General features: G+C 43.3%; 1 protein-coding gene across 2 annotated transcripts; it reads right to left on the bottom strand.

Moving 5' to 3' along the window:
* Positions 1-5,353: 5,353 nt before the first annotated feature.
* Positions 5,354-17,225, bottom strand: psma6a (proteasome 20S subunit alpha 6a). 2 transcript variants are annotated; one of them, XM_086003330.1, is made up of 7 exons: positions 17,057-17,225; positions 16,589-16,683; positions 12,096-12,177; positions 11,421-11,576; positions 7,904-8,082; positions 7,632-7,726; positions 5,354-5,530 (listed from the first exon to the last, which is right to left on the bottom strand). In XM_086003330.1, exons 1-7 carry the CDS (start codon positions 17,130-17,132, stop codon positions 5,473-5,475), a joined length of 741 nt encoding a protein of 246 aa, XP_085859456.1. In that variant the 5' UTR covers positions 17,133-17,225; the 3' UTR covers positions 5,354-5,472. The 2 variants fall into 2 exon arrangements, with proteins under 2 accessions (XP_085859456.1, XP_085859457.1); XM_086003331.1 differs by lacking the exon at positions 17,057-17,225 and adding an exon at positions 16,795-16,902.

Below are 17,225 nucleotides of genomic sequence, written 5' to 3'. Positions count from 1 at the left end.
AGATAGCCTGTTTTATTGATGATGGTTGAGGGATAAATGTTAGCCAGGACTCTATGACTCTGGGGAGAACTCCCCTGCTCTTCTTCAAAATAGTGCCATGGGATCGTTTATGTCCACCTGAGGGCAGACGGGGCCTCGGTTTAATGTCTCATCCGAAAGACGGCACCTCTGACAGTGCAACACTCCTTCAGTACTGCAATGGGAGTGTCAGCCTGAACTATGTGCTCAAGTCCCTGGAGTGGAACTTGAACCCACGACCTTCTGACTCAGAAGTGAGCCACAGCTGACACTGTGTGCAGCAAGTTACAAAGGGACATAGACAGTGTGAGTGGGAAAAACTGTGACACATCGAGTTCAATGTGGGGAAAGATATATTTGCCTTGGAGGGAGTACAGTGCAGATAGAAGGTTGATGAGAGATCTAATCAAGGTCTTTAAATTGATAAAGGGATTCAATAGGGTTCATACAGAGAAACTGTTTCCTCTAATGGGAATACAGAACAAGGGGGCATGACTTACAGTTACACCTGAATGTCCTACTCCTGTGATTATGGTGCTGAACCACGACAATTTTGAATCCCAAATCATATCAAACTTAATCATACAATGATGGCTATCATAGACAGGTGCTATAAAAAATGTTATGCTACAAGGGTCATGTAACATTGTCAAGTGAAGCTTAACTTTCCTCTTCGTGGCTTCCCTAATACACTATCATGAAGCAATGCATTACATTTACCAAAGATACAGTGCTTCATGACACAGTGTATTAGCTGACTCTTGAAATCCCACATTAAAATGACCTTCATTTTTTCACATATCCCCCTTATCTCTTCACAAATTATTCTGTCCTCCCTCTTATTCCGAGCTGACAGTCTGTAGCAAACCTCGAGCCAGGCTACTTCACTGGGTAGTTTTTAGCCTTCCTACAGTGTCTACTTCCTTTACGTTCCGATCTAGTCCACTGTTCGAAAACAATGGCCCAGAACTTCGGGTCTCCACGGGTGAGTACGCACGGGGTACTCACCCGTAGGCCCAATGGAAGTGCCGGTTTCCTGCATGCACTGCGCATGCGCGGGAAACCGGCACTTCCGTTCCCCTGAAAGCAGGGGTTCAGAGGTCAAACGTGTGCACAGGAGAGGCTGCATGTGCGCATCGAACTTCGTTTTTTTTTACAAGTTTTCCCGGGAGGATAAGTCTGCAGAAGTTAGAAATGTAAAAAGCAGGCGTAAGGCCTGCTTTTTACAAAGTAAGTGGTGAATTAATTAAAATTAAAACATTTTTTCCACAGGTTTGTTATTTTTAAACACTTTAAAGCAAGGTAAGTTTTTTAGCCCCGTTAGAAAATTAAAAAAAATTCCCAAAAATTTAAATTATTGTTTAAAATAGTTATTTCATGTAATTTATAGTTCATTTAAAAAATGTGATTTAAAAAAAAAATTATTTGAAGATTTAGTGCTGTTTTGGTGCCGTAGTATTTATAAGTCTTGACAGCACTTCCTGTCAGACTTATGAATGGAGCATTCCCTGCTCCGATTGGCTCCCCACGGCCCACGTGATCCCAGGGGACGCATCAAACTAACTGCGCCCCTGGGATACGCAAGCACTGCGCGCCAGCAACTGGACCAGGCCCCGGATCGGAATTCCACAGAGGCCCACAGCTCAATGGCCGGTGCGCAAGGTAAGTGCAGATCGGGGGCTTGCACCCGCGGGAAGCCCCCAACCCGAATTTCTGGGCCATTATGTGCCCTACTATGCATGTGGGCAGGGCAAATGTTGTACATGCATACACTCTTCAAGGAAAAGAACCGTGGTTGACACTGCCCTCGACCGTGTCAGTTCTATCTCCCGCACTTCTGCCCTCACCCCTGCCCCTCCCTCCCGGAACCACGATAGGGTTCCCCTTGTCCTCACCTTTCACCCCACCAGCCTCCACATTCAACGGATCATCCTCCAGCATTTCTGCTACCTCCAAAGTGATCCCACCACCAAACGTATCTTCCCCTCCCCTCCCCTTTCAGCATTCCGTAGGGACCGCTCCCTCCGAGACACCCTAGTCCACTCCTCTATCACCCCTAACAGCCCTTCCCCTTCGCCTGGCACCTTCCCGTGCAAGCGGAGGAGATGTAACACCTGCCCCATACCTCCCCCCTTCCCACTGTCCAGGGCCCCAAACACCCCTTCCAGGTGAAACAGCGATTTACTTGTACTTCTTGCAATCTAGTATATTGTATTCGCTGCTCACGATGCGGTCTCCTCTACATTGGGGAGACCAAACGCAGATTGGGTGACCGCTTTGCGGAACACCTCCGTGCAGTCCGTAAGGGTGACCCCGAGCTTCCGGTCGCCTGTCATTTTAATTCACCGCTCCATTCCCACTCGGACCTCACCGTCCTTGGCCTCTTGTATTGTTCCACGGAAGCTCAACGTAAACTCGAGGAACAGCACCTCATCTTCCGATTAGGCACTCTGCAATCTTCCGGACTCAATATCGAGTTCAACAATTTCAGATCATAACCTCGGCCCCTATTACATTTTTTTGGGTAATTTTTCCACTCCTTCCCCCCCCCCCCCTTTCCTTTTGTTTCTCTCTCACACCTGGCAGCTATCTCTTGCCCTGCCAGTACACTTTACACCTAATCTCAGCCTATTACCATCTCGTCTAGCTTCGAATACATCTGTCTCTTTTACTACTTTTGTTTCTTTTAATTCTTTTGTCCGATCGCAGCCCTGCCTTCGATCTATTTTCTTTTCTTTCCAGTTTTGAAGAAGGGTTGGACCCGAAACGTCAACTCAAATTTCTCTCCACAGATGTTGCCTGACCTGCTGAGTTTTTCCAGCATTTTCTGTTGTTATTAAAGAACTAAAGTTGGTGGTGAGAGATCTGGGTGTTCTAGTGCAGTGGTTCTCAAACTTTTTTGAAGGACCCCTTCTCAAATGGATTATTAATCACAGACCCCCCCCATCTAAATTATTATTGCCCCCATGTACTGATACTGTACCAAGATCTTCTGACAATGAATTGCAATATAGCTATAGTGACACTTACAAAACAGGAATCCCTCAAGTATGTATAAAATGATAGTGATTTTAAAGCATAGATTTTTTTAAAATTACAAATGCATTGGTTATTCAGTGTATTCAAGTGCTGCCCAGATTACATCAGATTTGCTCCTTGATCATGGGCAGTCAGATTGAATGTAATGAATGTCCAACTTAGGGTGCTTGTTCTTTTTGGGCGAATCCTAGTGCTGCTGCAGCCAGCTGGTAGTCAGGACGGGATCTTTTACAGACGGTCGGTTCCTCACCGAACAGCTGGCCCTGCGATTTTCTGCCTCCGACTTCTGCTGCTGGCGTAGCAATGCAGCTGCTGCTGGCCCGCAGTCTTTTTCCCTCTCTCCTTCTCTTCATTCTGCAGCACATAGCCGCTGCTGCCATGGTAACCATTCACCACTCCGCACCGGCTTGCTCTCCATCACCGATTGGAGTTTTTTTTCGCAGATCCACCCCAGTTTGAGAACCACTGTTCTAGTGTATAGATCTCTAAGGGTTAATGACCAATGCCATGAAGCTATAGCTGAAGCGAATAGGGTGCTCGGGTTTATTCACAGGACAATGTGAATGTTCCCAGGTCATAGTCATAGAGTCATAACGGCACAGGAGGCCATTCGGCCCATCGAGTCCGTGCCGGCTCTCTGTGGAGCAATCCAGTCAGTCCCATTTCCCCCGCTGCCCTGCAAGTTTATTTCCCTCAAGTGCCTATCCAGTCTCCCCTTGAAAACACTGAGTGTCTCCGCTTCCACCACTTCCGTTGGCAGTGAATTCCAGGTCATCACCACTCGCTGCGTAAAAAAGTTTTTCCTCACATCCCCCCCTGTATCTCTTGCGCAAAACCTTAAATCTGTGTCCCCTAGTCCTTATACCATCAACTAGTGGGAACAGCCTATCCAAACCTGTCAATCTTGTACACCTCTATCAAATCACCCCTCAACCTCCTTTGCTCTAATAAAAACAAATCCAGCTTCTCCAACCTGTCCTTGTAGCTAAGATCCCCCATCCCCAGAACCATTCTGGTAAATCTCCTCTGCACCCTCTCAAGGGCCTTCACATCCTTCCTAAAGTGTGGTGACCAGAACTGGACGCAATACTCCAGTTGTGGCCTAACCAGCGCTTTATAAAGGTTCACCATAACTTCTCTACTTTTGTACTCAATACCTCTATTTATGAAGCCCAAGATCCTATATGCTTTGTTAACCACTCTCTCACTATGTCCTGCCACCTATGCACATTAACTCCCAGCTCCCTCTGTCCCTGCACACTCTTTAAAACTGTGCCATTAAGTGTATATTGCCTCTCCCTGTTCCTTCTGCCAAAATGCATCACCTCACACTTCTATTAAATTCCATCTGCCACTTGTCTGCCCATTCCGCTAGCCTTTCTATGTCCTGTTGCATTACTTAAAATCATACAGCCATTCGTTCCAACATGCTTGTGCTGGCACTATGAAAGCTATCCAATTAGTCCCACTCCTCTGCTCTTTCCCCATAGCCCTGCAAGTATTCATCCAATTTCCTTTTCAAAGTTATCATTGAATCTTCTTCCTCCACACTTTCAGGCAGTGCATTCCAGATCATAACAACTCGGTGCATAAAAAACATTTCTCATCTCCCCTCAGGTTCTTTTGCCAATTATCTTAAAGCTGTGTCTGCTGGTTACCGACACTCCTGCCAATGGAAACAGTTTTTCCCTATTTACTCTATCAAAACGCCTCATCATTTTGAACACTATTAAATCTACCCTTAACCTTCTCTGCTCGAAGGAGAACAATCCAAGCTTCTCTAGTCTCTCCATGTAACTCAAGTCCCTACTTACACCTGCATGAGAAAGGTAGAGAGATTTCATTATTATTATTTTTTTTTTACAATTAAGGATTGTAGATTGATCATTAGTCTTTCAAAATCTGCATCTGCATTTCATTGCATTACAAGCAAAATGCAGAGTTTGAAAAGCAAACCCGAGATGTTTTTAACCGGTCAGTAGCTATGGAAGAAAGTGACTGTTGCACAAACTTTTCTCTAGCCGACTCCCAGATCCTCATTATAAAACAATTCCTCTATAATGGCACGATAGGCTGAAATGGCTTCAATCTGTACTTAAATTTTTATGATTCCATAACGTTCCATTTTGCTAGCTTCTAAATAGCAGGTTCTAACGGGAACATCATGAAGTTTGGAAGTTTAGCAGAAGCGTGGGGTAGAGGTTGAATTCCCCCCCCCCCCCCCCGCCTGAAAAAGCCACTAGTTGGTCTGCAGATGAGATGTGAGCATGTGTGTAAACATTAGTTTAATCAACAGTATGTTCCAAAACAGCTTTATTTGAACAGAGTAAAATACAGTGTAGATGGGCAATCTGCAGTCTTCCATTAACAGTGTTCTTTATGTAACAAATACAGAATCTTAAACTAAATGGAATATCAGTCTCTCTCTGCTAGAGCGACCAGATGTGTATCAATTTCAGCTTCTGAAAGAATCCTGAAAAAAAAAAGAATAATTTGTTTGAAAACAAAGGTTTTCATGCTAAAGTACATTTTCAGAAATAAAAATTCAAAGATAAACTGCACAATCAATTTAAATATATCTATATTTTGTGCGGTCATCTTAAAATTTCTAAGCTGCTCCAAGTAAAATTAAAATGTATTTCCAGAATAAAAACCATAAAGAGAACAGTGAAACAAAATAGGAAACTGTTTTAATGTAATAGTGATGCAGTTCTCCTGGTTAAACTTTATTTCTGAAGTGTGGTTCACCCAAATGCTAACGACTGGCCCAAATGCCACTCCTGAAGAAAGGCATCATTCAGGCATTGGTTGATACAGCTCATTTTCACATCGAGGGTGGGTGGTAAACTGGCAGTTGCAGATCAGCCGTGTCTGATTTTCCTTTCCATTGACGTCAAGTTGGAAGGGGTGTGTAACGAGCAGTCGATCTGCAACTGCCTGTTTACCACCTGCACACAAAACTTTCAATTTATATTTTTTACGTCGGGTATGACAGTACTAGAAGCGTAACAACCATCTTACTCCAAGCATCTAATCTCAGCATCAATGTCTCCCAAGCACATGTCAAGGCACCCACTCCACTGATCCAATTAGGTAGCTTAAGCCCAACTTCAGAGAAGCATTTCTTACTGTATCAGTATGGATATTTCCCTTTTCTATGCTAAGCATTCTTTGGCCTCTGAGTAAAATTAGGTCAGAGGCTGGGTATTCTGTAGCGAGTGACTCACCTCCTCACTCCCCAAAGCCTTTCCACCATCTACAAGGCACAAGTCATGAGTGTGATGGGAATACTCTACACTTGCCTGGATAAGTGCAACTCCAACAACACTAAATAAGCTTGACACCATCCAGGACAAAGCAGTCTACTTGATTGGCACCCCATCCATCGCTTTAAATATTCACTCCCTCCACCACCGGCGTACCATGGCTGCATTGTGCATCATCTTGCCAAGGCTTCTTTGACAGCAACTTCCAAACCCACGACCTTTACCACCTAGAAGGACAAGGCCAGCAGGTGCATGGACCACCACCAACTCCAAGTCACACACCATCCTGACTTGGAAATATATCTCCGTTCCTTCATCGTCACTGGGTCAAAATCCTGGAATGTCCTACCTATCAGCACTGTGGGAGTACCTTCACCAGACGGACTGCAGCGGTTCAAGAAGGCGACTCACCACCGCCATCTCAAGGGCAATTAGGGATGGACCAGCGATGCCCACATCCCGTGAAAGAATAATATAACAAAGTGCAAATTTACAAACACTGCATACTGAGAGACCAGGCCTACTAGGGATTGAGTTGATTCTTAATAAATATTTAATCTGGGATACTTGTAGCCATGAAAACAGGCTTACATCCTTTCACTATGGATTGGATTCAAACCCAGTTTCCATGGATGTAAGGATAGCTTGAACCACCCAGTTTTGCCAGTTTGATCCTAAAGGTGTGATATGTATACATATTTTAAACTGCATTAAAAAATTATATACAAAGTTACATGCAAGTAACACAAAATCACATCTAAAAGGTCCATTCCAAAGTAGGAACATCGCAGGCTTCAGAGATAGCTTCATTTCAAAAGTTTGTAAAACTTACAGCTGATCGGAACTTAATTGAACAGACTTTATTTTAGATCGGAAGGGTGCTCTTTAGTCTGTATTTATGAATATAAACTGCCATTAATAAGACTAAATCCTGTTTTGTTGGTGATAATAGCAACCAAATGCAAAAATATGAAGTTGGAGGTTTTTACACACCAAGACATCAGGAAAAGCACACACAGACACAGACCAGGTTCCGAAACACCCCTGCACAACAGATTCTAGCTGACCTGTGCAATGTACTTTAATAAATTATTTGTCCCACATTCTTGCAAAGATGAGTTCTCAAAAGCAGCACTTCTCAAATTCCCCTAACATTGAACTCATGCAGAATTCATTACAGAAGACATTTTACCAAGGAATAAATTAGACAATAAATAATAACCATATTTAAGCAGACTTCCTAATTTAGAAAACAAGGTAACCTTTGAACAGCACTTTACTTGGTTCAGTTGAAAAGGTTTCATTTACCTAAATTTCGGGTTATCCACCGTAACCACCCCTACTTCAATTTCAGAGGGCTTGAAGTCAATGGACAGCACTGTGGACAGGCAGGTTATTGCTGTCTACAACAAAAGAAAATATATTATTTCAAAAAGAGCACAACACTTAAAAAATTCCACTTTAATTTACAGCTCATCACATGCAATGGAAATCATCTTACAGCACATTAAAATAAAAGGGAAAACATAGATAAGGAAATTCAACTTAATTATTAGTATTAAGCCCTAGCACTTTCTTACCTCTACAGTTTGCCTATATATCCAGTCAAGTTTTTTCTTAACTTTCTTTTCCAAGAAACTTGTGGCTTCTGTCTGTTTGACTCCTGCAGCAGTGGCCTTGAAACCACAATAATAACCAGCAGGGTCACACTTGTAAACCTGAGCACCAAGCTCTTCATCAACACCTACCAGAATCATACCTGTAAAACAGAAGTCAAACTGAAAAATAATCTAATTTATTTTATACACTTGGTTCATGATTGGCATTTAATAGAATCGTAGAAACTTACAGCACAGAAGGAAGCAATTCGGCCCATCGTGCCTGTGCTGGCTCTTTGAAAGAGCAGTCGTGCTTAGTCCCACATCCCCGCTTTTTGTCCGTAACCCTCATCCTCAAGTACCCGTCCAACTCCCTTTTAAAATTATTTAAGGAATCAGCTTCCACCCCCTTTTCAGGTAGAGCGTTCCAGATCCTGACAACTCCGAGTGAAAAAAGGGATTTCAGGAAAAAACCCTGACTAGACTCTAAACTATGCAAATGTAGAGAACATAAGAAATAGGAGCAGGAATAGGCCACTTGGTCCCTCGAGCCTGCTCCGCCATTCAATAAGATCATGGCTGATCTTGGGCTCAACTCCACTTCCCCACCCGCTCCCCATAACCCTTCACTCCCTTATCTTGCAAAAATCTGTCTATCTCCACCTTAAATGTATTTAATAACCCAGCCTCTACAGCTCACTGGGGCAGAGAATGCCACAGATTTACGACCCTCAGAGAAGAAATTCCTCCTCATCTCAGTTCTAAAAGGGTGACCCTTTATTCTGAAACTATGCCCCCGAGTTCTAGATTTCCCCACGAGGGGAAACATCCTCTCTTCATCTACCTTGTCGAGCCCCCTTAGAATCTTATATGTTTCAATAAGATCATCACTCATTCTTCTAAATTCCAATGAGTATAGGCCCAGCCTGCTCAACCTTTCTTCATAAGTCAACCCCTCATCTTAGGAATCAACCGAGTGTATCGTCTCTGAACTACCTCCAATGCAAGTATATCCTTCCTTAAATAAGGAGACCAAAACTGTACGCAGTACTCAAGGTGTGGTCTCACCAATACCCTGTGCAGTTGTAGCAGGACTTCCCTGCTTTTATACTCCAACCCCCTTGCAATAAAGGCCAACATTCCATTGGCCTTTTTGATTACTTGCTGTACCTGTAGGCTAACTTTTTGTGTTTCATGCACAAGGACCCCCAGGTCCCTCTGAACTGTAGCATTTTGTAATCTCTCTCCATTTAAATAATAATTTGCTTTTTTATTTTTCCTGCCAAAGTGGATAACCTCGCACTTTCCCACATTATACTCCATCTGCCAAATGTTTTCTCACTCACTTAGCCTGTCTATATCCCTTTGCAGATTCTTTGAGACCTCTGCACAACTTGCTTTCCCACCCAACTTTGTATCATCTGCAAACTTGGCTACATTACACTCGGTCCCTTCATCCAAGTCATTAATATAGATTGTAAATAGTTGAGGCCCCAGCACCGATCCCTGTGGCACCCCACTAGTTACAGTTTGCCAACCGGAAAATTACCCATTTATCCCAACTCTCTGCTTTCTGTTAATTAGCCAATTCTGTATCCATGCTAATATATTACCCCCAATTCCGTGAGCTCTTACCTTGTGCAGTAACCTTTTATGTGGCACCTTATCGAATGCCTTCTGGAAATCCAAATACACCACATCCACTGGCTCACCTTTGTCCACCCTGCTCGTTACATCCTCAAAGAACTCCAGCAAATTTGTTAAACATGATTTCCCTTTCATAAAACCATGCTGACTCTGCTTGACTGCATTATGATTTTCCAAATGCCCTGCTACTGCTTCCTTAATGAAGGACTCCAGCATTTTCCCAATGGCAGATGTTAGGCTAACAGGTCTATAGTTTCCTGCTTTCTGTCTCCCTCCTTTCTTAAATAGGGGTGTTACATTTGCGGTTTTCCAATCCGCTGGGACCTCTCCAGAGTCCAGGGAATTTTGGTAGATTGCAACCAATGCATCTACTATCTCTGCAGCCACTTATTTTAAGACCCTGGCAAGCAGGCCATCTGGTCCAGGGGACTTGTCGTCTTTTAGTCCCATTATTTTACCAAGTACTTTTTCCTTAGTGATAGTGATTGTCTTTAGTTCCCCCCTCCCTGTGGCCCCTTGATTATCCATTATTTGGATGTTGTTAGTGTCTTCTACAGTGAAGACAGATACAAAATATTTGTTCAGAGTCTCTGCCATTTCCCCGTTCCCCATTATTAATTCCCCAGTCTCATCCTCTAAGGGACCAACGTTTACTTTAGCTACTCTCTTCCTTTTTATATACCTGTAGAAGCTCTTACTATCGGTTTTAATATTTCTTGCCAGTTTACTCTCATAATTCATCTTCTCTCTATTATTTTTTGAGTCATCCTTTGTTGGTTTTTTTAAATTTCCCAATCCTCTGGCCTCCCACCAATCTTGGCAACATTGTATGCCTTCATTTTCAATTTGATACCATCCTTTACTTCCTTAGTTAGCCATGGATGGTGCTCCCTTCTCTTAAAATCTTTCTTTCTCACTGGAATATAATTTTGTTGAGAGTTATGAAATATCTCCTTAAATGTCCGCCACTGCATTTCAACGGTCTTACCTTTTAATTTATTTTTCCAGTCCACTTGAGCAAAGTTCAATGGCAAAAAAAAATCTGACCAGACCTTCTTGCAACACAAGTTCTCTGCTGCCAGAGTACAATTCAATCTTTGTCACTTAGCAGCCAATTATTGTTATTTAATGTCTTTAAATTACAGTACAAATATGAATCACACAATGACAATCACACAAGGAGCCTTGACAGTGAATATCGGCAGGCTATTCAATTGTGGGGCATCACAAGCCTCCCAATCTTGTCCTTACCCAAAATTGATACGTACAAAATTGCAGCATGGTCACTGCAGAGCAAGGGTCAGAGTCCTGGCCAATATTTATCCCTCAACTAACATCACTAAACCTGATTATCTGGTCATTACCTCATTTGCTGTATGTGGGACCTTGCTGTGCACAAATTGGCTGCAGCCAATTTGCACACATTACAAGAGTGGCTACACTTCAAATATACTTAGTTGATTGCAAAGCGTTTTAAGACGTTAAAGGCGCTATATAAATGCAAGTCCTCTCTTTCTTTAATTCAGTACAGAATTGGGAGCAGTTCTGAGACCTTCCCGCTCTGTGGCTCAGCTATTCATTATCTTAATCAACTAAACCATTGGGAGAGTCACTATTTTTTAAATGCAACAAGGAAATGCTAACAAACCTTGCAGAAATGAAGGATCACCAAGTTCAATAGGTTGGTCTTTTCTCAATTAATACTTTTATGAATATAATCTGGCAAGTCACAATTGACGGACCCATCAAAACATGTATGTGACTTTATAATATGCAAGTAACTTGCAAAATATGATTTGAAACAGAAACCTAATGTTACATTAATCTTATACTACGTATAGAAGTTGCTTACAACATCCCAGGGGTCTCATTTCAGCATTCTGTGTGTATACTTGGGAAATGTCTGCAATCCGTTTGCACAACATGTCTACTGGGATATCATAACCATACTTGTACTTCCAGTTTGCAGCTTCATAGCGAGCTCTCTGAACCTGGGACCTGCTGTCTGCTGTAAAGGAATAAAAAAAATATGTAAGGTGAAAAAGATCGACATTCAGAAAAAAAAAGTGTAAACTAACAAAGTAATGTTAACACTGATTTATTTTCATTGTTATTTTTAGATAGTTGAAAGGTCCAAAACCCATAATACAGGACACCAGCAAGGGTGAAACAAGGAGAGAAAACAACTAAATCAAGTAGTAATGGTTAAATGATGCTGAGCATGGGTTTTAAAAGCCTGTGGAATGGAAAGGAAGACCATTCTGGAATTAAGTGCCTCATCCTGCAGTACTTTGAATCTCTCCTTAACTAGGTTCTTCTTTTCAATTATTGCTATGAGTACTTGTTGAACAACATTGGATAAGTTACCAAGCACAGGATTTGGTCAAAATTGAGATGATGTCGATAATATCCTGTTTCTAATGTTAGCACATTAATTTTTTTTAAATGACTATAATCTAAAAACAAAAGTCAGATAGTCTAAAGGGAAGAAACATAATCTGAAGGAGTTTTTCAGAAAGTTTATTACCTGTCATTCCTGTCATTACACATCCTATGGTTTCAGTTATTCTGAACAGGTGAGTGACTGTGTTGGCATCCAATAGCTTATCCTGAAAAACAGCAAATTGAGCCGTTGGATTAAGGATAGAACACAACAAAGAACTACAGGTTATACCTTAAATTAAGCATGGGTACCATTGCTAGGGTGACAGTAGAGCGTGGCTACAGAAGTGTCTGTCAATGATGATTATCATAGAGCCCAAGGCCAGCTGCAGACCATCTCGCCGTCAGTCGTGTACCCCAGCAGACCTGCTGTTCCATGGGTTCCCATTCATGGCCTGCAGGTTCGTGTGTTGCCGTGAGTAAAACCAAGATTACCTCAGGTTATGATTGTTAATTGAGAGATTAATCACGACTGAATTCTTTTAAAATCACTTGACAGCCCTAAACAAAATACTGAATTTTTTGGATTAAATTAGGTTGCCTAAAGGCAATTTGCTTAAGGATCGCAGAGCTAATGTATAACACATTCCTATGATCCAAGATCATCTCTAATCATATAACTTCTCTAAGCATTTCAACAAGCTACATGGGGTACCCTTGGGAAGCCCACCAGTTAACCAACCTCGTAACTGGGTCTTTCAGGGTAGACTAATCGCAGCTGTCTTCTTAATTCAATCACCACAAGTTTTGCTATAAACTTAACAATCTCAGAAGGGGACTATGTTTAAAAAGCCAACTAGAAAATTGCAGAGCAGCCTGTTGGAAGACTCAGCACATCGGGATCTGATGAAGGATCATCGGCCTGAAACTTTAACTTGGTTTCTCTCTCCACAGATGCTGCCTGGCCTGCTGAGTGTTTCCAGCATTTTCTTTTTTTATTTCAAATTTCCAGCAGTATTTTTCTTTTGTAACCACATTTGGACATTACAAACATTGTAATATTAGCTTTGTTATTGCACAATAGAGAAAGGAAACAGCAATACATCTCCAAGTTTAAAAAAAAACAAATAATACCCTGGTAGATGGCAGTATGACAATTGGAAGGAAAACTATCAAACACATCAAAATAACCAGAGCGAATACATAAGAAATCATGCACATCAACATGTTAAACACTGAGCCACATGAGATAGTAGGACAGGTGACCAAAAGCTTGGTCAAAGAGGTAGGTCTTAAGGAGCATCTTAAGGAGAAGAAAGAGGTAGAGAAGCGGAGAGGTTTAGGGAGGGACTTCCAGAGCTTAGGGCCTAGGCAGCTGAAGGCACCTTGATGAGCAGATGGGGCCACGGTTTAACATCTCATCTGAAATGTAGAACTTCTGCACTGAACTCTTAGCCTAGATTGCATACTCAAGTGCTGACCTGGGGCTTTAACATAGTTCTGGCTCAGAGCAGAGACTGCTACCACTGAGCCAGGGTTGAAAAACGATCACTGATCCAGAACTGTATTTGAGATATTAGGCACAACAAAATACAAACAAGTCAACAATATCCAATGTTGAAATGTCAGATCTTGGGTTTTATTAGTATTCAGTATTTTAGAAAGCAGTGACGCATGAAGAATCGATCATGCTCTTTAGTGAGGTGGGATAAATATTTCCACCAACAGGCAGACCAAACTCATCCCCACCTCTACTCGTTAGAGCTTCATTTATGGATATAGTCTTTTGTCAGTTCTTGTCACAATATATTCTGTTTACAATGTTCAATAAGTGGATATTTTTATTAAGATTGTTTTCAATACTTAAAATCAGGTAGTATAAAAATATCACTGCTCAACATATGCAGCATTTATTTATTTTAGCCACATTTACTAATCTCTTCTAGTTATATAAAAATATCTACTTCAAAGGCTTGTGAACTGATAGCCCACTAACTTTTGCAAATTTCTCGCTCCTTTCCTGAAGACACCGACGTTTGCTGAAGGACAGCCCTCTGGTAGCTCACACAAGTAAATATGAGCCGGGACAATGAGTGCTGGCACTATTCAACCGTGGAGGGAATTACAGCCAGGCCAGATTTTTTTTTTTTTTTTTATTCGTTCCTGGGATCTGGGCGTCACTGGCAAGGCCAGTATTTATTGCCCATCCCTAATTGCCCTCGAGATGGTGGCGGTGAGCCGCCTTCTTGAACCGCTGCAGTCCACGTGGTGAAGGTACTCCCACAGTGTTGTTAGGGAGGGAGTTCCAGGATTTTGACCCATCAACGATGAAGGAACGGCGATATACTTCCAAGTCAGGATGGTGTGTGACTTGGAGGTGGTGGTGTTCCCATGCGCCTGCTGCCTTTGTCCTTCTAGGTGGTAGAGGTCACGGGTTTGGGAGGTCCCGTCGAAGAAGCCTTGGCGAGTTGCTGCAGTGCATCTTGTAGATGGTACACACTGCAGCCACGGGGTGCCGGTGGTGGAGGGAGTGAATGTTTAAACATAGAAGATAGGAGCAGGAGTAGGCCATTCGGCCCCTCGAGCCTGCTCTGCCATTCAATGAGATCATGGCTGATCATCCAAATTCAGTACCCTGTCCCAGTTTTTTCCCCATATCCCATAGAAATAGAAATTTACAGCGCAGAAGGAGGCCATTCGGCCCATCTCGTCCGTGCCAGCCGTTTTATACACCTCAATCAGGTCTCCCCTCAGCCTCCTTGGTTCCAAAGAAAACAACCTCCTCCCCCCCTTGATCCCTTTAGCTTTAAGAAATATATCTAACTCCTTCTTGAATATATTTAATGAATTGGCCTCCACTGCCTTCTGTGGTAGAGAATTCCACAGGTTCACCACTCTCTGGGTGAATAAATTCCTCCTCATCTCTGTCCTAAATGGCTTACCCCTTATCCTTAGACTGTGACCCCTGGTTCTGGACTCCCCGACCATCGGGAACATCCTTCCTGCATCCAGTCTGTCCAGTCATGTTAGAATTTTATAAGTTTCAATGAGATCCCCTCTCATTCTTCTAAACTCCAGCGAGTATAAGCCCAATCGACCCAATCTCTCCTCATATATCATTCCTGCCATCCCAGGTATCAGTCTGGTGAATCTTCGCTGCACTCCCTCCATGGCAAGAACATCCTTCCTCAGATAAGGCGACCAAAACTCCACACAATAGGTGTGGATGGGGTGCCAATCAAGCAGACTGCATTTGTCTTGGATGGTGTCGAGTTTCTTCAGTGTTGTTGCAGCGGCACTCATCCAGGCAAGTGGAGAGTATTCCATCACACTCCTGACTTGTGCCTTGTAGATGGCGGAAAGGCTTTGGGGAGTCAGGAGGTGACACACTCGCCGCAGAATACCTAGCCTCTGACCTGCTCTTGTTGCCACAGTATGTGTGTGGCTGGTCCAGTTAAGTTTCTGGTCAATGGTAACCCCCCAGGATGTTGATGTTGGGGGATTCGGCGATGTTGTTGGAGACAGTCATTGATTGGCACTTGTGTGGCACGAATGTACTTGCCACTTATCAGCCCAAGCCCGAATGTCATCTAGGTCTTGCTGCATTCGGGCATAGACTGCTTCATTATCTGAGGAGTTGCGAATGGAACTGAACACTGTACAATCATCAGCGAACATCCCCATTTCTGACCTTATGTTGGAAGGAAGGTCATTGATGAAGAAGCTGAAGATGGTTGGGCTTAGGACACCGCCCTGAGGAACTCCTGCAGCGATGCCCTGGGGCCAAGATGATTGGCTTCCAGAAACCACAACAATCTTCCTTTGTGCAATATATGACGCCAACCAGTTGGGAGTTTTCCTGATTTCCATTGAAAGAGTTTGCCCATTCATTTATATTGGTCGTTCTTGCCTGATGTCTACATACATTTTCAGCAGGGGATCACTAGACAGAGGTCAGGAATGGGCAACTTGCCTTATTTTTTCCTCTATGACTTACAAGCCAAGATCAACTGAAGCACTTCAATTTTTGTTCCACCCGAGATCAGCTAACTCAGCAGAGTATAACTTGAGTGTGAAATTGGGTAGCGCGTCTAGCCACCACACCATTAAGAGAGTTTGACCATTCATTTATATTGGTTGTCTGCCAGTAACATTGAAACTATTTTAAAAAAATCATTCTTGGGATGTGGGCAGTGGTGGCATTTATTAGCTATCCCTAGTTGCCATGTGAAGGTGGTGGTGGGCCAACTGAGAGGCCCGTTAGGCCACTTCAGAGGGCAGTTAAAGAGTCAATCAACCACATGATGGAGTGGAGTCATACAGATGAGGCAAGAACAACAGGTTTCCTTCCCTGAAGTGCATCAGTGAACCAGTTGTTTTTTTTTTAAATGACAATCCGGCACTTTCATGGTGGCTTTTACTGATACACCTTCTTATTTCCAGATTTTAAAAACTGTATGCACATTCTCAAACTGTCATGGTGGGATTTGAACCTTGTTGTTAATGCAACAGGTGTACTTCTATTATATTTAGCCATAGTTTCTTATTTTGACTGGTCCTTGGCCAGTCACACCATCTCAAGTCCTCCCAGCACTGTTTTCAAGTGCTGAAACTAAAGGTACTTCAATCTACACTCACCGGCACTTTCTTCTGTGTAACAATGACAGCACAGTCCTTTCCACGAACAGCGACTGAAGTGAGACCACCCTGGTTTATAGCCTTGAAAGCGTATTCTGCAAAAAAATATCACGAATTACCTTAGGCATTGATGGCATTTACATTCAAACCCAGTCAAGTCCAACACATTTTGTATTAACAGCGTGACTTCCTGCGCTGCATCTCACTCTGAAACGAGTCTTTAGGATCACAAAGCCACTTAGGACATTTGCCTGGTGTTGACATCTCGGTGAGTTACAGTCCGGGCATCTTCACCGAGAGCTGGGCTGCGGTGATGTGCGGGGCTTGCCCCGGGGGTGTGCGGGCCCCGGGTGGCGGGCCCGGCCCAGCGCCGGGTGGGGGATGGGCCGCCATGACTGAGCAGTTGTGTCTCGGTGCTGCCAACAGTGTGGCGGCTGAGGGGCCTGGCCTGGCGCGGTGCCGACTCACCGACTTGGTATAACCTCCCCTCCGGGGAGAAGATGGTGATGTGACGGTCGAAGCCGGCGCTCGATCCCCGCGACATCTTCACAAAGGCGCCGAGCCAAAGAACAACATGCAGCTCCCGGAACTGATCTCTTCCAGCGCAAGGCCTTCGCTGCCCCGGAAGCACTCGTGC

The sequence above is a fragment of the Somniosus microcephalus genome, chromosome 12 (genome assembly GCF_052327205.1).
Source record: "Somniosus microcephalus isolate GS21.2 chromosome 12, FLI_Smic_1.0, whole genome shotgun sequence".
Classification (NCBI taxonomy): Eukaryota; Metazoa; Chordata; class Chondrichthyes; order Squaliformes; family Somniosidae; genus Somniosus; species Somniosus microcephalus.
The sequence above is the reverse complement of the archived record's forward strand: the minus strand, read 5'-3'. Positions and strand labels throughout refer to the sequence as shown.